General features: G+C 38.4%; 2 protein-coding genes across 2 annotated transcripts; one reads left to right on the top strand and one right to left on the bottom strand.

Moving 5' to 3' along the window:
• Positions 1–907: 907 nt before the first annotated feature.
• arhgap42a (Rho GTPase activating protein 42a) lies at positions 908–20,969 on the top strand. The gene is made up of 24 exons (XM_031320097.2): positions 908–1,491; positions 4,862–4,957; positions 5,549–5,610; positions 9,593–9,664; positions 11,126–11,227; positions 11,326–11,436; positions 11,956–12,060; positions 12,667–12,796; positions 12,913–13,013; positions 13,538–13,647; positions 13,771–13,849; positions 13,960–13,999; positions 14,121–14,183; positions 14,295–14,369; positions 14,503–14,587; positions 14,667–14,725; positions 14,885–14,990; positions 15,282–15,441; positions 15,533–15,683; positions 17,478–18,194; positions 18,297–18,459; positions 19,005–19,076; positions 19,268–19,347; positions 20,304–20,969. The coding sequence occupies exons 1-24, from the start codon at positions 1,338–1,340 to the stop codon at positions 20,390–20,392; spliced, it is 2,982 nt and encodes a 993-aa protein (XP_031175957.1). The 5' UTR covers positions 908–1,337; the 3' UTR covers positions 20,393–20,969.
• LOC116064819 (short transient receptor potential channel 6-like) lies at positions 16,166–17,509 on the bottom strand. Its single transcript, XM_031320100.1, has 3 exons — positions 17,421–17,509; positions 16,625–16,700; positions 16,166–16,459 (listed from the first exon to the last, which is right to left on the bottom strand). Exons 1-3 carry the CDS (start codon positions 17,463–17,465, stop codon positions 16,293–16,295), a joined length of 288 nt encoding a protein of 95 aa, XP_031175960.1. The 5' UTR covers positions 17,466–17,509; the 3' UTR covers positions 16,166–16,292.
• Positions 20,970–21,258: the final 289 nt, after the last annotated feature.

Here is a 21,258-nt window from a genome sequence, read left to right on the forward strand (position 1 = left end):
AAGGTAAATTCCTATTTTATTTGATCAAATCTCATTCATGATTTAGGTATCCACTTAAAAAACCCTGCAAAAAAATTTAAAACAAAAACAATCAATACCAATTTTACAAACATTTAAAAAGGATCTAAACTTGAATTTGATTTGTCTTTATGTTTATGAAATTGAATAGCACATCATAGAATCTTTTGTATCTCCTATATTTATTATTCATCTCAGACATTTTTTTGACACGCTTTAACTTCTACTTTCTAATAGAAACTTCATCAAAACGTCAAAATGTTCTGCTTCTTTAGGTGATATGTGCTTCTATTAAAAAATGTCATATTTCTACTTTAAGATGACTGAATTGTCAGTTGGTCATAATTTAAACTCCCATAGAACTTATACACTTCAAGAGATGCATCAGTTGTTTTCAGTGCCTACACTTCAGTCAAATTCAACTGACATCATCTTTCAGTATTTCACTTCTACTGAACCTGACACGTTTCTTTTATCACTCAATATTCGACCGACAGTTCAGTATTTCAGTTCTTGCACTACAACTGATTCCTCACTTAATTAAAACTTCAACTCTTTTCAGTACTTTTCTTTGAGCTGCCATTTAGGCTTCTTTCAGTACTGCCACTTCAACCTCTACCAGCTGCCTCAACTTCATGTGCGACTTAATTTCAATTTAATATCTTCAACTTGAACTAGGCTAACTGCCATCCAAAGAAATTTCAAAAGTACCAAAACATTTAATTATTGATGTTGCTATTATTATAATTAATGATACATATTATAAATATTGTTATTATATATGGATGCAGTACAGATTACTGTATTATTGTTATGATGAATCTCGCAAATTTTGCACTGATTTCAGCATGCGCCAGCAGGAGTCTCCCGTTCCCATAGTAACAAGCCTTCAGTTAGAGCCGTATGTAGACGGAGTTAGCAACACAGTCTTTGCCGACCGCTTCCATACGTCCAAAAGTAAGCTCTACTGCTTTGATTCCGCAACTGGTGGTCTTTTCTGTATCGACTCAAAGACCATAAAGAAGTCAAAGCGACGTTGTATCTGAACATATTGATTTTAAAAGGCGAGAGAAGCAGCAGTAGAGCTCGTCGTGTAGCTCAGCCAAACTCTCTCTGTCAGGGACTCTGGTGTGTTTCAGTGTCCGGAAGTTCTGAGGGGAAAAAAGTAAGAAAGGCATGAAAAAAAGGAGCTGGAAGAAACTTCTGACCAATTTTCTCCGAGCCCATTGAAACACTGTTTTCTCTGTTAAATCGCACCGAGGAGACGTGTCTTACTTTAGCTAGTTATCTAACAATTAGCTGTGTGCATTAATTTATCGATGGGTCTGCCGACGCTGGAGTTTAGTGATTCTTTTCTGGACAGTCCGGAGTTCAGAGAGCGACTGCACTGCCATGAGATAGAGCTGGAGCGCACCAACAGGTTTATAAAAGACCTCATCAAAGATGGAAACATGCTCGTATCTGCCCTCAGAAGTAAGTTCTTTAATAACTGGTTTTCGGGTAAAAGTAAGTGCGTGTTAATTTACTGTTGGTTAATGTTAGTCCTCAACCAGTTGCACGGTCTGCTGCCTGATAACCGGGCAACCCAACCAAGGCCATCAAGATTCAAACAGCGCCAGTGTAGTGAGTTTAGCGCATACAGTGCAAATAAAGAGGTTTAGCCTACATTAGACTTTAATAACTTAATACATTGAATTGTGATTGGGTGGTATGACCAGCACAATAAGATAGGTAGTTAGTTACAGTGTTATGTATAGGATATAGAGTCAAAATCGTAATACAAGAGTAGATGTTTTTCTAGGGGTGCACGATTCAGAAAATGTCAAGATTTGATTCAATGTCGATTTTTAGGCTCTCGATTTCATTGAAAATCGATTTTCGATTAAAAAACGATTCACAGTATGTAAATTACTTACTTACTTTTCCCATGTGATTGCAGTAGACATACAATTATTTAAAAAACAATATATCGATTTTTGGAATTCTATGAATCGATTTTGAATCAGTAGAGCTTGAATCGCGATTCGAATATTAATTGTTTTTTTTGCACACCCCTATCTTTTACTTATCTTAACATTATAGGTTATAGCCTACTTACATTTCCCTGACTGGTTTTTTATCCTTTTTGCGATTTGAAGATACAGTTTTAACCTAGAGATGAGTCAAATTAAGAATGAATGTTTCTATTTGCTTGACCATCATCATAGCTTTTCATTATTGTATTATCCATGGCCTTTCGGGGACCCCAAAACCTGCATATTTATTGTGTCAACTGGTTTGTGCTTGTTTATTTAAAATGTATTAAAGCACACTATCCACCAGGCCTGCAACTCACAGGCATTTTCATTATCAATTCATCTGTAGGTTATTTTGTGCGTAATCAATTCATAATTTTGTCTAAAAACATTCAGAAAATAGTGAAAAATGCCCATATGTCACCTTGGCCTCTAAGGTTTGATTGCTTGTTTTGTCTGACTAATAGTACAAAACCCTAACATAGTCAATACAATTATTATTATATTATTAACAGCTCACATTTTGAGAGGCATGAAACAGCATATGTTAAGCATTTTTTATTTATAAATGACTTAATTGTAAACCAATCTTAAACATTGTTGACGATTCCTTTTTTTACATCAACTGATTCATTAATTGACTAATGGTTTTCAGCCCTAGTGTCAACTGACATGATGAGGCCCTTAAAGAGGATGCTGCTTATTACCTGATCTTGAGTCCCTGTCTTGATCTGCTGATTAGTATTAGTTAGTTTGGTTCCATCTATAACTGTTGCACAGTTTAATGGTGGCTGTCATATTCATATAATCAGCTAATGAAGACTTTCAAAAAGCAGGCACCTCCCATTTGTTTGTAGCTTCTTTTGATCATCTCCAGTTTAAGCTCAGACACACCTACGCTTTGTAGCTGCATGCAGGTTTTTTGGCATGTCTTAGTGTACAGCACACTGGCAAATCAAACACCAGAGCCACCACAATATGATATTAACAGGATACAATGCTGTTGCTATTCGTGATATGCTGACATTTATTACCGTTACTGACTGTAAAGCCTTTTGAAAATCTTGTAGTTTTCATTGTATTCATCTCACATCAGTGTTTTTAGTGCAGCAAATTGGATAGATAGATAGATAGATAGATAGATAGATAGATAGATAGTTATATAGATGTACTATATTGATCCCAAACTGGGAAATTACTGTGTTACAGCAACAGGTATAAGAAGCACAACATCCACACAGAATAACAAGAAATAATAATAAAGTAAAAATACAAGAACACCTACTCAGACTTAAAAAACAATGACAAAACAATGTACAACATATACAAGTAGAGAATACAAATGTACAACCAGCATACATAGAATGAAATATATAGAAAAATATGTAATCTAAGTAAACATGAGTGTGCAATTTGTGCTTAGTGCAGTAATGAAATAAATGAGGTAATGACAGTGTTATCTCACACTCAGCGGGGAAAAGAGTTTTATGGCTTGGCAGTAGGTAGACTGCTGTACGTAAAATATTTGAACACATTTTATATATTAAGAATTAAGGGACCAATTATTTTTTACCCAATAAATGTCAGGTGTATTTCCATGAATAATTGAAGTGCTTGACTTACTTATGGCAAATAAACTTTTCTGTCTTTCTGCCGATGAATATTTAAAATTACAGCCCTACTTTTTCCTCAAACAGCTATGATGTAAACATACCTTTTACATAATCAGAAGTAGAGCTGGGCAATATATTGATACTATATCGATATCGTGATATTAGACTAGATATTGTCTTAGATTTTGAATATCGTAATATGACATAAGTGTTGTCTTTTCCTGGTTTTAAAGGCTGCATTACAGTACAGTGATGTCATTTTCTGAACTTACCAGACTGTTGTAACTGTTCTATTATTTGCCTTTACCCACTTAGTCATTATATCCACATTGCTGATGATTATTTATCAAAAATATCATTGTGTAAATATTTTGTGAAAGCACCAATAGTTAACACTACAATATCGTTGCGGTATCAATATTGAGGTATTTGGTCAAAAATATCGTGATATTTGATTTTCTCCATATCGCCCAGCCCTAATCAGAAGACATTAATAATACTTTGGTCCACATCTTGTGCTTTTAGATAACAATATGGAAACAACTTAAGTTAAGTTTCCAGCATAGCTTTTAGATAACAATATGGAAACGTTTCCAGCATATGATAAAGCTGTTTACAGTACTTTTGTGTTTCATGCATTGAACTTTACCCTAGTTTTATAGTCAATGACTTTACCACCGTTCTTTTTCCTGATCTCCAAACAGGAATCTGCTATGAACTGCAACTAAATGACATGTTAATGGTTTTATTGTCAGTGTATAATGCAATGGTGTAATTGAAATAGTGCCTTACAGCGGCTGGCATGCAAACCAGTGTTATAAGTGTGTGAGTGAGAGAATGCAGCCTTGTGGTGCCAAGTGTTCATGCACCTCAAAGAATAAACCGTGGTATAAAACTTAATTGTTGGCGTGTTGTTTGGACACGTAAACACTATGGCTGTGGAGTACTTTGTTGCAGGGTGTGGCCGTTTGTTATATCCAACTTTGACACCTCATATCTTGGCAGTGGATGATATGCGAGAGGCTCGTAGGAAATACATTAATAGTTTATTACAGGAGGGCATAAGTGCTGCTGCTTGTAGCCTGTAGGGGAATTGGAGCTTTACATTGTGTTGGACCAATGATGGCAGCATGCTCATGCCAGGAGCATTATTGTGCATAATGTGGAAATAGCCAGCTTTAAATGACTAAAAGATCTTCTTTCTGTTTTTTTCAGGTCTTTCTCTTGCTGTTCAAAGGTTCTCTCAGTCTCTGCAGGAGTTTCAGTTTGAATGTATTGGAGACGCTGAGACTGATGATGAGATCAGTATAGGTAAGATGAAAACGTCACCAATGATCTAGAACAGTGGTTCCCAACCTGGGGTCCGGGGACCCCTAAGGGGGGCGGCAAAGATCACAGGGGGGGCGCGAGTCTTTATCTGGTTTGAGGTTGAGGTAAAAAAAAATATTGTTAAAATGTTAAAGAAATTATGATAATACACTAGAATATATAATGTATACAAAAGTCTGTATAAAAACTATATATTTTTGTTCTCGCTTAAACGCAGTAGGCGTAGGCAGGCTACTTAGTAGGCCAAACCTCCGGGACCTCTTAACCTGGGACCTTGCTGTCATCAAGTCAGCTGCTAGCTGCTATCATCCTCGTTTTTCCTGCCGCCACGGCATCACTATTTTATGAACGAAACATGGCAGAGAAACATAAAAGTGCTGATAACTCCTCTGTATCAAAAAAGAAAGTAAGGGAAAGTTACCTCAACTTCGGTTTCGGAGGGGGGGCTCAGCTTTTCTTAGACATAAGTAGGGGGGGCGCCAAGGAAAAAAGGTTGGGAACCACTGATCTAGAAAACAAGATGTTGAGATGGCAAAATATATCAAATATAAAAATGTCAAATTTATTTTGCAGCTCAGTCCTTAAAGGAGTTCTCTCAGCTCTTGAGCACAGTTGAAGAGGAGAGAAAACGACTGGTAAGAAAACGTGTCTTTGTGTCTTTGTGCGTATGTGAAAGAGAGAGGGAATAGAAAATTGAGGACATTCTGATGTTTGGGACCTTCCATTTTAAATTGAGGGCTAGTGGTATCGTAAATAGATCAACTAACTCTATGTATGAGTTGCATTGTATTTTACACAATGTAAAACTTTGTTCTTATTAATTATTGAGATTTAGCAAACGTTTTCTGTAGGTATTTATGTCTATTTAAAAAAACTGTCTAACTTTATTTGTCTCTGTACACCATCCTTCTCTATTTAATCAACATCAATAAAATGGTTGTGATTTATATTGATTCTATCAGGAATATAAACCAAAAACATCTGAAGGGCTTTAGAAAGAAATTATACAGAAGCAGTTCTCTGTTCCAAACATCTTGCTCTGATCTGAATACACCGTTAGACCAAAAGCCCATCTAAACCAAATTGTTATTATCAAAGTCTGTAGTTTCCAGGATTTCAGTTTGGAAGTTACAGTCTTTGTCAGGCACATTCACTGTCTGATCTGGTTTTGCCACATGTCTGATTGACACATTTGTTGTGATCTTTGTGCCAGCGGTAGTGTGTGCTCCATGGCGATTCGGAAAAACGTCTTTGACTTACAGACCCTCCATCAGCCTTTATGTGGGAGTGATTGGAGTTTGTCACAATCCGTGTGCAGGCAAACCTCTGCGCATGTCAATGTATGTGCATAGTACGCTACCTTATGCATAGCTGTGTGTGTGTGTGTGTGTGGGGGGGTGTGGGTGTGGGTGTGTGTGTGTGTGTGTGTGTGTGTGTGTGTGTGTGTGTGGGTGTGGCTTTGTGGCTGTGTGCATGGTCTGGTTACAGAGGAACCATGTGGAACCTATTCTGCCAATTCCCCTGTGAGACTGTGAGCAGAGGCCTGACTGCCTGGGAAAGTCCATAAAAGCGTTGTGTGTGTGTGTGTGTGTGTGTGTGTGTGTGTGTGTGTGTGTGTGTGTGTGTGTGTGCGTGTGTCTGTGTGTGTGTGTGTGTGTGTGTGTGTGTTTGTGTTAGTGTGTGTGTCTGCTCTCTCTTTCTTTCTTTCTGTGTGTGTGAGTGTGTGTGTGTGTGTGTGTGTGTGTGTGTGTGTGTGTGTGTGTGTGTGTGTGTGTGTGTGTTTTAATTGTATGATTTTCCACTGCACCACTGCAACGCTGAAAATAGGTCTGAACCTCCACTAATACCGTCATTATTGAGTTAAAGGGCAATTTCAGCAAATGGGTTCCTCTGAAATACCTACCTTTTTAACCTGAAAGGACTATTATTATGATTTGACAATGCCCTTCAGTCTCTTAGTGTTAAGTTTCATCCTGCATATTGTAATGTGATGAAAAAAGAGCATACAAAGAAAGGAGACTTTTCTTTGGGTACTGGCGTGGTACTAAACCTAAGTGAAGTGAAAGTAAAGTCATGGTGCAGGGCTGGGAAGCTATTTAGAGTCTAATTCTTAAATCAGCTAGACAGAACAAAGCAAGACGTGACTGAGACTTGCATTATTTAGACTCATGACTAAATAGGGTCGAGACCTTGTAGAGCTCTGATAACTGCCCTGTAGCCTTCCTTACTGCTTGACTCAAGTCTCAACACCAACAGCAAGTTTCTCATACATACTGTAAGACCAGCCACAAAAATATTACCAGATTTGTATCATGATTGATTATTTTAGGTTTGAAGGGTTTTGAGTAAATATTTGCTCAAATGATGATATTCCATCAGCCTCCGCTGTAGTTTGTGTTTAGTGCTAATTAGCAAATGTTAGCATGCTAACACATTAATAAGATGTGAACATGGTAAACATTATACCTGCTTTGCATTAGCATGTTAGCTGTAAACTATTGTGCCATTGTGAGCATGTTAGCAGGCTAATGTTAGCATTTAGCTCAAAGCACCACATTGTGCCTAAATGCAGCCTAACTGAGCCATTAGCATGGCTATAAACTAGGGTGACCAGACGTCCCGGTTTGACCTGGACAGTCCCGATTTGACCGGGAGAGTCAAAATTTTGAGTTGCTTGTCCCGAGTCCCGACAAAAGCCTCTCGGGACGCTAAAATGTCCCGGTTTACACTAACCACTATGAAATTGTCCCGGTCGTCAGCGATTACATAGCCGACATGATCTTATTATAGCCCGATCATTAACTAAACCCAACAAAAATGTGTGTGTGTGTGTGTGTGTGTGTGTGTGTGTGTGTGTGTGTGTGTGTGTGTCAGTCAATCGTAGCGGTCTGCGTCTGAATAATCCGTGCAGCCAACGTTACAATGTATATTTGTAAACATTGTTGCAATGCCTCTTCTTATCTGTCTCGTTTTAAGCGCGGTGAAGTTGGCTGGACGTTTGATATTCAGTTGATATTCAATTTTAACTTCCCCTTCGTTCGAGATCGACAACGCAATTCAGGTCAATGACGCGATCAGGGTCAAAGAAAGTTGACATTATTACTGAGTATCAAGAGAAAACTAGAGATTTGTTTCCGACATTTAAGCTATAGCACTTCATCATCTGTTCTGTCGCTAGGTTCTGTCCGTCGACAAATTACCGTTTTGGTAGATCAGCAATGACAGTAGGGATGCAACACGTTTTTTTGAAAAACTATTCATTAATAATTTGTTTTCATGATGATTGCATTACTTTCCAATACATACAGTTCAGTTATTATTATTTCTGGAAAATATGAAATAAAAATCTAATTCTCTCATTCTGATTGCTGTAGTAGGCTACTTCCCAATCACTCACTGCTACTTACTACAGGTCATGGTTTCCTGAAAAGACAATTTATATGGAAGCAGGACTCAATTTTCTCTGAAAAATATGACCTGGGCTGGCACATGTTCACGTTAAAAAGCGTGTGCGTGCACGAGCACTACGGTCACGCGCAAAGTGTCCCGGTTTTAGATCTGGGAAATCTGGTCACCCTAATATAAACTCTTATTTTGTGACTTGGATAACAACCATGAGCAAAGTCCAAAAAAGCTCAATGATTATGCTCATAATGTTGGATAATAATTAAGCAGGTCCTTGACTTGGTCATAAAGTGACTCTAACTGAGGTTTGTATAGGTTGTTACCATAGTCTGTATATAAAACTAAAAAATATATATCTTTATGTACAGTCTGTGGGTGTTACTATGATATTTTTGGTATGTAAATAGGAAATAAATAAACCACAGGTACAATATATCAATTGAGAGATATTTAATTCTTGAAATTGGCTGTTTTAGTTTGAATCCTTTTACCTAGCACAAATATTCACAAACAACAAATTAGTGAAGTTGGCGATAGATTAACATCATTTGAAACATTTTGAAATCCCCTGAATGCAGGAGATTCTAGATGAAGGATTGGATTTTACCTCTTTGTCAGTGTTTAATGTCAACATCTACTCTAAAATGTAGCAGAAATGTAAAGAAATTTGTCGCCATGCAAACAGTAACCAGTAACATAGCTCAAACACAGCGTTCGTGATTCGACTGCTCATGACTGTTTTCCAAGATGGCGCCCGAATGTAAACACGAACGCTACTGTCTTTTATAATCTATCTTTTTAATAAACTGTCTGTACACTTACAAAGTTCTCAATGCTTCGGTTTGCATGTAGGGATCCTCATTATGCTACCGTTTAAGTGTGGTGCTATTTTGAGCCTTGTTAGTGGTATAAAATAGTGATTTACCAAGTGCCCCGAAAGCTAGCGTTAGCAGGTAACCACCGGTTTTGCGGTAGGTTGTTTAAAACTAGAGACGCATTCGATTAGCCTGAAAACATATCCCAGAGAACGTTCGACTCGGTACACATATGTTATTAACCCCTAGGTTCATTTTACGCCGGAATTGTCCTTTAAGTAAAAGAAACTGAAGCTACTACTGTAGCCTTAATGGAACAATGACTGAGTTGTTGTCTGTCTTAGTATTTACTGTTATGAAACACTGAGCTAACTGTTGTGTGTTTTTCCTCTCTCAGATCCAGAACGCAGATGACGTGTTGATCTCACCGCTCGAGAGGTTTCGTAAGGAGCAGATTGGAGCTGTTAAGGTACATCTGCAGTTGTTAGAATCACAGCTTAACACGAAATGATTAGATTATTAACACAAAGTAACACTGAACCAGTAACCTTTTTTGCTTTGACTCAAAAGTAATATTTAAAACATCAAACTGCTGAGGTTTTAACAAGGCCAATACTTGATGTCTGTATGCGTTAATTATCTAACACTGTAGGTGGTGATCAGACAGATCATCCTGCTTTGGTCTAGTTCCAGTCAGTCTCCCAGTCAGCGGTCAGAGAATCCAATTTGTTCTGATAAACGATGGATTACAGTCAAGTGTCAGCAAGAAGGTCATGGGAACGGACGCTGTGAGAGAAGACAGGGAGCGCGTCACAGACAGAGAGACAGTTGAACTCACTGAGGCAGTATAAACAAAAAGTGAGTCTGGTGTCTGGTTTCAGCAGCTGTCTGCAAAATAAAAGATAGCAGTGGCATTCAGTAGTCAGGGTTTCAAAAAATAGAACTTGTCACAGCTATGACTAACCCTGAAAGTGAAATCACAGCTCATTTCTGGGTGTTGATCGAAGTGACTCCTCAGCCTGTAGAATGTGGCAAGAGTGTGTGACCAGCACATCCTCACACTGATGTTGTTGAGCAAGAAAGAGTGGTTGGACATGTGGAGTTTGCAGCTGCAGCTGTTCTGGAAAATAGCTGTTGTCCCAAATATTTTGGCAGTGTCTCTTCATTTAGATTATTAATGGTGTCTCTGTAGCAACCTCACTGTGGCCTCATTGATTTGTGGCATTTTGGTATTTTCCGCAATGCTCTCTGGAGGGCAATGCCAGTCTGTCGGTCTGATGGTCAGTTGGTCGGACCATGATTGTGGGCTAGACTGGAATAACTTTACAACTATTGGGTGGATGCCATTACATTTGGTACAGACATTCATGGTCCCCAGAGGATAAATCTTACTGACTTTGGGATCCCTTAATTTTTGACAATGAGTTTGACATTTGTGATTCAGACTAAACTATCTTGATAATTATTAGATGGATTTCCATGGAATTTGCTACACATGTTCAAGGTTCCAATACTTACTTAGCAAATGTTAGAAAGCAAGGAGGCTTAATTAAGGTGGTGAACATAGCAAACACTATACCCGCTTAACATCAGCATGTTAGCATTATCATTATGAGTATGTTAGTACGCTGATCTTAGCGTTAAGATAAGTACATGGCTGTAGACTGTTAGTCTTGTTGTTTATTTATTTACTAATTAGGTAGTTGGACTTTGAAGTAGGAGGTATTGTAATTGCACTGGTATTAAAAAAAACTGAGACTTAAATGACATAAATGGAGAAAGGGAGATATACTGGAGTGTGACATTCTCTCTGTTTTATGTAAACAAAATATGTGAATTTAAAGACCTTTATAAGCAGATGTAAAAATTCCCAAGTTTGCTTTTATTTGTATTTATTTGTCCTCTCTACGGACATCCTTGTCTTCTTCAGGAGGAAAAAAAGCAGTTTGACAAGGAGACAGAAAAGTACTACTCTGTTCTGGAGAAACACCTCAGCCTGTCCTCCAAAAAGAAGGAATCACAGCTACACGAGGTAAATCATTAGACTCCTAAAAATGTACACCAAGTTCCTCCCACATGTGTTAGGTAAGAAAAAGTACTGGATGGGTGTTGTTTCTGTTTTTCTTGTAGGCTGATTCACAGATGAGTAAGGACAGGCAGGTTTTTTATGATGCATCGCTGCAGTATGTCTTTAAGATCCAAGAAGTGCAAGAGAGAAAGAAGTTTGAATTTGTTGAGCCGGTGAGTTCACATACATACATCATGTTTAAATGCAACTTTAGCACAATTTAACTGAACTGCTGGGCCTTCACAGCTCTGACCAGGAGACAATTTTTCATCACAGGAAAATTTGACTGATGAGTCTATTTTGTACTACATGTAAACAATGAAGTAAACATTAAGTCATAATTGCAGCCAAGCCAATAAGAATTGTGACTGTGCATACTAACATAATCATGAAAAAAACAGAAAAGTAAGGTTCTGAAAAACACATTACACATACTGTTTGGCCCCTGATAAAAACGTTTTAATGATAGATATCAGTAAAGCCCACTTCCTGTTGCTGTAGAAGCACTTCCTGCATGGAGAGAGGGAAACTCTTTGTTGTAAAGTAAATAAGGGCAGCAAGCCAAATAGAGGCCATTTTGATTGATTGCGCAGATGACAGACAATCATTCTTTTGTAATCCTCTCATTATAGCCTACACTCCCAACCCCCCAGCTAACATTTTTCCTGCGGATTTCTCCCTCTGATCTTCAGTTATTAGCCTTCCTGCAGGGTTTGTTTACATTCTACCATGAGGGCTACGAGCTGGCCAGTGAGTTTGAACCCTACAAGCAGCAGCTTCAATTCAACCTGCAGAATGTAAGTGTGTATGTGTGCAAGCCTCTAGACCAAATGTGGACCTGATATCACTTGTTGTATCTGGTCTACCTGCCTCTTTAGCCATTAAGAGAAAGTATTTTATAGTTAGTTTTGATGTATCTGGCAACATCTGTCCCAGAGCGGTAACCTTACACACCTAATACTCCTTGCATGTTGAAACACACAATGTAAACTATTTTCAGCCACAGTAGAACAAGGCCTGGTCTAGTACAGGCTCACAGATTTTATATCGCCGTTCACACATTTCTGGAAAGAGTCAACGTTAAACTGAAGCTTAATCTGCGGTCCATTAGGTTCAGACTGCAAACATTCACCAGGCACTTTGAGTCCTTTCAAAGTTTGGGGTCTCAGATGTTTTTTTTTTATAAAAGCAAGCACTTTTTAAATGCAAATGAGAAATCAATGTACTGCTTGGATAAACAAATCAGATAAGAATATAATTACAAAAAAACTAAGACTTTTAGTAACTTACTCAGCTGGACTCAGTAACCATTCCCTGATTGACTTTTTCAAAGATTTTGTTTGTTTCATATAAATATGGACCCAAGCCTCCTTTCAGTGCAGTTTCTTTTGTATGTTGATAAGGCTCGCAATAACTTTGAAAGTACACGTGCCGAGGTTGAGAGGCTGATGAAGAGGATCCGGTCTGCGGAAGAAGACTTCAAAGCTCCGAGCTGCTTTACCATGGAGGGATATCTGTATATACAGGAGAAACGTGAGCTACACAAATCTTATTTTCTCCTCTCTTAGTTTCTCTCTCTCTCTCTCTCTCTCTGTTAAAACACATTCATACACAAATGCACCTGCATGAATGTGTGTCATGTATTATAGGTCCATTGGGCAGTGTGTGGACCAGATACTACTGTACTTATGAAAAAGGCTCCCAGATGTTTACCATGAGCAACACAGAGGCCAGACCAGCCAGCAGACAGGTGAGCTGGGAGCACAGATGAATAACCACACATTAAATGTTTTAGCCCATTTAATAAAAATCATTACGCATTTAAATCTACTATGAAAATCAGATTATACTCTATAACTCTGAGTTACATTATTGTCATATGGTGATGTAGTTTTAACCACGAAACAAAATTCTGTGTAGCAGCTTCCCACAAGCACTTGAATTCCAGAGCAAGAAAGCTTTCAAAACAGTCTCTACTAACTGCAGTATCATGTTAAATAGCTGTTAATTCAACTTCGACAAAAACAAAAAGACATAGATTACTTACTACAAGCTAGTGTCAAGTTTTTGTAAGTAAATATTTATGGTGTTTTTACGCAAATTGAAAATTAGGAAGTATAAAGTTGATGGGCTAAAGCATGCAAAACACCAAAAGTAAAAAATTGATCTCCAAAAAAAAAAAAATGGTCCTAAAAGTAGTAGTAGTAAGAGTCCTTACAAGACTTTAATACCACATGTCAAGTCTATTTTGCAAACACATCTCTCTGTTAACAGAACGGCGTGGTGAATGGAACACCTGAGATGTTCAAGCTGCGCTCGTGTGTCAGAAGGAAGACGGATTCAATCGACAAGCGCTTCTGCTTTGACATCGAGGTGGTGGAGAGGTGAGATGGGAAAGATAACTGAGAAAATGTGTTTCCATAACACATGACTAACTGTGGAATAAATACATTAAGATATGGCTGCTATTGGATTGTGCTCGGGTAAAATGATCTCTTTCTCTGCAGACATGGCGTCATCACCCTGCAAGCGCTCTCTGAGGCCAACCGGCGGCTATGGATGGAGGCAATGGATGGAAAAGAACCTGTATGAATATATCCACCATTAAATAAACGACAACAATGATAAAGTAACATCATTGTCTAAAATGTTATACTTATCATACTAACACGTACTATTTTTCTGTCTTTGTTCAGATATACACTCTGCCTTCTTTGCTCAGTAAAAAGGAGGAGAGTAAGTATCCTAATTTATACTGTTCTTTGATTTAATTTTAAAAGATTTTATTAATTAACATATATTAATATGTCTTGCAATGTATCAGATACTGCGGTAAAAATGTGTCGGTTTTTTACAGCATTTCTCAATGAGGCAGGCTTCAACTTTGTTAAGAAGTGTATTGAGCTGGTTGAAACAAGAGGTATTCCTACTCCTTAAAATGTTCATATGAGAAAAATAGTTCTAATCAGTATTTATTTTAGACATTGTTGATTTATCAAGTGTGTTAAAACATGTCTGTCTGTGTGTTTAGGTCTTAGCACCCTGGGACTGTACAGGACTGGAGGAGTCAACTCCAAAGTGCAGCGGTTGATGACGAGTGTGTTTGGTAAGAAACGCCCCGCTTTTCTCTGTATAATAGTATTTTTCTGCATTGGGGAGCTAAATTCCAGCATAATGAGTAGCAGGTGCATTTAAATCCATAACTACAGATAAATCATTTATGATCTACTTTCCTGTAGCATCCACAGCTCCCTTTGACATGCAGCTGGATGCAGACACCTGGGACAACAAGACTATAACCAGCGGCCTAAAGAATTATTTCAGGTGAAATACAGAACAGAGCAGTTTTTTTGAGTAACACTTCTCATGAATTATGAATTCATGATTTCTAATGTGTTTGCAGGTGCCTGGCAGAACCAGTACTGACCTACAGACTGCATAAAGAATTCATCAAGGCTGCAAGTAAGATCCTTTACTGCTTTTTCAAAATGACAGAGTATGATAGACACAATGGTTATTTCAACAGTGTTTGGATTGAATTTGCTACCTCATACATTGTTTGTCATGCACATTATGTCACCAGTGAATCATATCTCTCTGTGCTCTTTCCTTGTTTCACAGAGTATGATGACCAGAAGTATAGAGTGAGAGCGATTCATGCTCTTGTATACAAACTACCGGAAAAAAACAGAGCCATGTTGGACGTCTTGACCAACCACCTTCTCAAGTATGTACATATTTAAAAATACTGTGCTTTAATTGTGCAGCGCCTTAAAAAAATGTCCTTTCGACTGAGAACATGTTATAACCAGTGATCTTTTTCTAGATTTATGCAAATACTCATTTCTTATTTACTTCCTATTTCCAATATTCTGTTAGACAATTAGACAAGAACGTCGGCTTCACACCATGGAACACACCTGTGTGTGTGTGTGTGTGTGTGTGTGTGTGTGTGTGTGTGTGTGTGTGTGTGTGTGTGCGTGTGTGTGTGTGTGTGTGCGTGTGTGCGTGTGTGCAGGGTGTCCTCTCACAGTGACCAGAACATGATGACTGTGTCCAACCTCGGAATGATCTTCGGCCCCACGTTATTGAGGTCGCAGGAGGAGACGGTGGCTGCCATGATGAACATCAAGTTTCAGAACATCGTGGTGGAGATTCTCATTGAAAACCACCACAAGGTATGCTTACAAATACACACACACATATACATGCACACACACGCATAAACATACAGTACACACACCTAACAGACATGTATGTTCCTGCCAGATTTTTGGTGAGGCCCCAGACCTGTCGCTGCCGTTACCTCAAGCTCCGTCCTCTCGGTCGACTCCTCGGAGGAACAAGGCCATCTGTCTGTCGTCTGGAAAGAGGAAGGCCCGCCTTTACCCTCCTGCTCTCTGCCTGGCAGACAACGACAGTGAGTCTCTCTGCAGCTTACAGCTCCTTTACTCTTGTTACTCATGAATACCTTTTTATTCCACAACATTGATTTGACACTTGTAGCTGTTAGTTTATTTTCAGATATATGATAAGCTAAACAGTTTTCACCAAGATATCTTTGTTCTACCATATACCACTGTGCAAAACAAATCATTATTTATATTACAAATATGAGGGTAAGCACTGTATATTATTTTTGGCAAAGTACAGGCTTTTTCTTGTACTTGCAATTGCAGGAAAAAGAAAAGCAATCTGCAAATTCTACTGTATATACTCATACTGTACCACTAAATGTTTCAACATTTGCATCCATGTGTGTAAATGTTGTTTTCTTCTATAGTGATGGTTGTATTTTTGGTAGGTGAGGGAGAACAAAATGGTCATGTTGTCTTCTCTTTAAAATATCTGCTCCCTACAACTGTACTTTGTTTCCATATAAACATAAAAACGACACAATCATGCAATCAGCAAGCTACATTTTAATTTTATATTCACATACATACAGTCCTATGTTTTGTCACTATCATAGCGTATCTACCTTCAATGATACAGAAGAGGCACTTTAAACTCTTTGAGCTGTGCAGTTTTATATATAAGTCGGGGCGACTGGTAGTGCTACTGAAGCTGCTGAAGGTGTGCTGATCTCTCCCATCCTCCTCAGCAGTCCGTCCAGTGTCTCTAAGTTCTGTGATTTCTCCTCCAGCAGCTCATATCGCAGACTGGAGATGTCCTGCTTAATCTCTTTTAGCTCACCTGAAGAAAAACACACACGCAAAGGCATAAATGTAAAGTTTTAATTTCAAAATGGAAAATAAAAAATTCAGAGAAAAAATACTATGTGACAAGAGTAGCTTTATTTCCAAATTGAATATAACAATTTAAACAAGTTCAGTTTCAGCCTCATTGTGTTGATTTTACCTTCAGTGATCTCGTCACTCTCTTTGTCTGCTTGGGCTTTGATGATGTAGCGCTTTATCAGACGCTTCATGATCATCTGCAACCAGAGATGGAAAAAGTGCTCAAAATCTATGAACGGGTAAAATTAACAATACTATAACTGGACAAAGCTAGATGTAAAATAGTCCCACATTCAAATATTTCATATTTAATACATATATTTTATTTATATAAAAGGTTTAAGATCCAGAAGTACTAATTCTTTCATAAAATTATTGTATTACTGTATTAACATGAGGAGTATTTTTGGAAATGCAACAGTGTAGTTTACTGCTGGGTAGTTATAGTACAGCAATGTATCGTACTTTATGAGCTTTTTCTTTCTTTTGTATATAAAATGTACTTCTGCAGAGAAACTAGAAACTACTTGCATAAATGTGGAGTAAAAATTATGTTTTTGTCAGATATATGATAAGCTTATGAAATACAACCCATTATTAAGGATTTAACCAGTGGTTTCCAAGCTTTTTGGCTTGTAACACTTTACAAAAAAGCTGTCTGTAAAAAAAGAGCAGTTCCACCAAAGACTGATTTCCCATCAGATGGTTTAATTTAGATAACTGTTCAAGGCCCAAATATGTAAAACTATCCAACATTTCCTAAAAAAAAGATTAGAGAATAGTAAAAAAAAGTAATACAGTTTTTTTGTAGAAGAATTCAGGTAATCATCTCACAATCCCTCTGATATGACTGCTTGACTGTAATATATACACAAATGAGTTAATGGCCTATTAAAATTGAGGTGGGACAGACTAACCTTGATGTTGTTATTCAGTCTTTTTATTATGTGTCTTGTTTCCATTTCTCCCTCCAGGTGACACCTTCAGTAGCAGCCCCAGCACGACTCCGATGGGCAGCCAGGAGTCTCTGTCCTCACACTCCTCTGAGAAGAACGGATTGTCTCAGACCTCTCCTCCGTCCTCTCCTGCTGCTGAGCCCAGCCCATCTTCCACAGCACTGGCATCTGCTCCTGCGGCTTCCTCCTGCTCCCCGTCCCACAATTCCTCAAGCAGGAACGATCGGAAACACCCGACAGACAGCACTGCCTCCCCTCACCTTACGCCTTCCTCTTCCTGGACTTCCTCCCAGCTCACTCCGGCCCAGCAGACTTCCTCTGTGTCCTCCTCTATGTCCTCTTTACTCTCCACAGAGAGGAGTCTGTCTGTCAAAGGAAACTCGACTGCCTCCTTATCGTCTGTAAAAGAGTCAAGATCTCCTTCCATCGCCTCCAGGTCCACCGCCTCAATCCAGCACTCTTCAGTGGAGCGCGCCTCCTCCCTCAGGCAGGGTCGACCTGTTCAGAGATTGTCGTCTGTCTCCTCTCTGAAGAGCACTTACTCAGTTGATCAAAGACATGCATCCAGCACCTCCTCCACTGTCACAGAAACCAGAGTGACGGACTCTACCTCTCCTTCTCAGCAGCAAAAAAAACCTTACAGGACTGCTTCATCCTCCTCTTCCTCCTCCTCTTCATTATTCCCCTACCAGCTTTCCACATCTTCCTCTCTCACTTCCCTACACATCTCTGAGGGTGTGTACATCTCTATAGGATTGAAGTGGGATGACAGAATGAAAAGTTGTAGTCACTTCCCTGTTTTATGTTCAGTTCTAATCTCTTGTGTTTCTATCGCAGATTACAAAAGCTGTCATGGATCGGTACAGAGTCTCATGTCACTGGACCCACAAGAGCCAAAACACAAACGTAAACCTTCACACATCCGCTGTGGCTCCGATCTGACCGTGAAACACTCTGTAGCCGCCACATCCAGCAACGGTTACCAGAGGCCTGGATCATTGTGAGTGTCTGTAAAATTGATTTTATATCTCAGACATAAAGGTGCTCTAGTCAATTGGCAATTTATCTTGTGCTTTAGCCTTTGATCTGTGCTCTCAGAGAAGGAAAATACACGTAGATCTCAGTTCATGCATAGTTAAGCCCAGGAGAAAACTAGCACTAGCCGTATGCTCCACTCGTGCCGTTTTGATAAAACCTTGCACTGTATGGAGAGGTCAAATTTGTAACTGTTAAATGTCAAAACATTATACAAAATAAGTTCAATTGACATGAAAATCAATACAAATCAAATCAGGAATCCCTGTGAATTGTGGTTGTTGGCTTAACATCAAAGGGATCCTTTTTTTTTCTCCACGACTTTTAACTGTTGTTTATAATTGGTCTGATTCCAGGAATGATTACTTGTTTCTGATTGGCTCCTGTCTGCATTATTTAAGAAGAAAATGGTTTAGCTGTTTTAGTGACAGTGATTTACTCTCATGGTAACAACTGGAGATTATCTCAGGAAATGTATTCAGAGCTAACATTTGTGATTGTGTGTTTCAGATTGTCAACTAGACTACCGCAGCGTGAGAGTTCAGTATTCTCCTCAGCATTAGACATATGTTCCTCAGGAAGGTATGTTGATTTTAAGGGTTGTTTGAGAATCCACCTTTTTAGTCTTGAAAGCTATTACTTGTCAGTACTTCATATCAAGTCATTGAAGCCTGAAATCTATACGAGCAAAACATATTGTTATATATATATATAATCCTCCTTAATTCTAAATCCTAAATCTCTTTTTTAACTGATTCTATTTTTCCTACTAGGGATGCAAAAGCTCTTTACTCCTGTGAGGCAGAGCACAGCCATGAGCTCAGTTTTCCACAGGGGGCACTGTTCTCAAATGGTAAGATTACAGTTTTCATTTGCCTGAGGGATCTTTGGCTCCATTTACACCTGATATTAATGTGATCTGTATCTGCTTCGTTATCTGGATAGTGACATCTGACATCTGACACATGGGTCTCTGCAGTTACACCTGGTATTTAAGTAGAACGCATTTAAATACCAGGTGTAAATGGGATACTCGCTGTTCAGAAGCCACATTTTTAAGAGTGTTTTGATTTATTTTTCAAATGTAATTTGAAGATCATTCTCCATGTAGTCTATATCCACGAAGTTTCACTTCCGGGATTGCTGCCGGTGCCTCCAGAACTTCCGCCGGATGTCTGTTACCTTCCACTTTCTTTGTGTTGGCATTTTAATCTCCGGTGGATATATGAGGACTATGGTTAACTGCCCAAAACAAGTTCCTTCCCGAGGCTTTTTTTCAGAGGCAGCGTGGCTCTGTGCCCAAGATGATTGTGATTGATTTTTTTTATCTGTCAGTGTTTCTCTCAAAATCTTAAGTTACTTAGATGGAACATTTTTACCTGCTTCTAATAATATAACACAGATGTTAATCGACTTGTTCTAAGGCTTAACAGAACTAAAATGAATACTCTTCTTTGTGAGATCATTATCATGTTTAGAAACACCGTGATCTAGGCTAGAACTTAATATAAATGTATAGGTCTGAGTGATGCTTGGCTGCTCAACATGTCTTTATGTTAATGATGCAGCAGTGGGACACTTGCAGTTTACTGTTAAAGTGGGTTGTTTATTTTGGGAGTGTACAGATCACTGTACATCTGCGCTATGCGAACACAACCAGCAGCAAACTCAATTAAGTCTAACATTTGCTTAGAGGTTGTGTATGGGTTTGGATTATGGATGCCTATGTGAGTCATTATCTAAGGTAAAAAAAAAAATGATTGTTTTATACATAAAGGACTTGCTGACTTGAGTTGCTTGTGTCTGCAGTGTACCCGTCTGTGGAACCAGGTTGGCTTCAGGCGACGTACAACGGCAGAACAGGCCTCATACCTGACAACTACATCACATACATGTGACAGACCCGATAATGTCATCCCCACATCACCCAATAACACAAAGATCTAACTTATACTTTAGGTATAAGTTAGATCTTCTAGTATAGGTAATACTCTGTGCTGCTAAGCAAAGATATAATATATTCATCATGTAACTGTGACTGTTATCATTGAACTACTGGGGCTTGATATGACTGATGCACGTACTGTATGTACAGTATATCTGACTACTATATGTGAACCATGTTAGTTGTTATTAACCAGTTTATAATATAGTAGATGTTAAAATCTGTTATGTATTGTCTGATTTTTCCTCCATTCATACATGACGGCGTCACTTAATCGGCGTTATCAGCTCGTCTTTTATGTTAGGTTCAACGCTAAACATATGAAATGTGTCTGTAAGTTACATGGAAACAGTATTTTTCAATCAATTTTCATAATTTATGTGTAAATTATCATATTAATGTTATAAGATTAAATGTTCACACCTCTGTGCCTGCAACACAATGAACTAGTGGATTAAGACTGAAGCCTGCAATAACACCTTCCTTCATACTGTCTAAATAAAAGACAAATACTTGTATTTGTAGATTCAGTTTATGTTTCTTATTATTTTGTGTTTTTATTATGCATTTTCCTCCAAACAAAAAGATGTTTTTTATTAGTTCACCACAGTTTTCACCAAGATATCTTTGTTCTACCATATGCCACTGTGCAAAACAAATCATTATTTATATTACAAATATGAGGGTAAGCACTGTATATTATTTTTGGCAAGGTACAGGCTTTTTCTTGTACTTGCAATTGCAGGAAAAAGAAAAGCAATCTGCAAATTCTACTGTATATACTCATACTGTACCACTAAATGTTTCAACATTTGTATC

The sequence above is a fragment of the Sander lucioperca genome, chromosome 13, assembly GCF_008315115.2.
Source record: "Sander lucioperca isolate FBNREF2018 chromosome 13, SLUC_FBN_1.2, whole genome shotgun sequence".
Taxonomy (NCBI): domain Eukaryota; kingdom Metazoa; phylum Chordata; class Actinopteri; order Perciformes; family Percidae; genus Sander; species Sander lucioperca.

Coding starts and splice junctions, on each gene's coding strand:
- arhgap42a (XM_031320097.2), top strand. CDS start 1,338: ATGGGTCTGCCGACGCTGGAGTTTAGTGATTCTTTTCTGGACAGTCCG. Junction 13,014..13,537: donor CCAGACCAGCCAGCAGACAG/GTGAGCTGGGAG, acceptor CTCTGTTAACAG/AACGGCGTGGTGAATGGAAC. Junction 19,077..19,267: donor GACATATGTTCCTCAGGAAG/GTATGTTGATTT, acceptor TTTTCCTACTAG/GGATGCAAAAGCTCTTTACT.
- LOC116064819 (XM_031320100.1), bottom strand. CDS start 17,465: ATGGAAACAAGACACATAATAAAAAGACTGAATAACAACATCAAG. Junction 16,701..17,420: donor GACTGAATAACAACATCAAG/GTTAGTCTGTCC, acceptor CTCTGGTTGCAG/ATGATCATGAAGCGTCTGAT. Junction 16,460..16,624: donor GAGTGACGAGATCACTGAAG/GTAAAATCAACA, acceptor GTTTTTCTTCAG/GTGAGCTAAAAGAGATTAAG.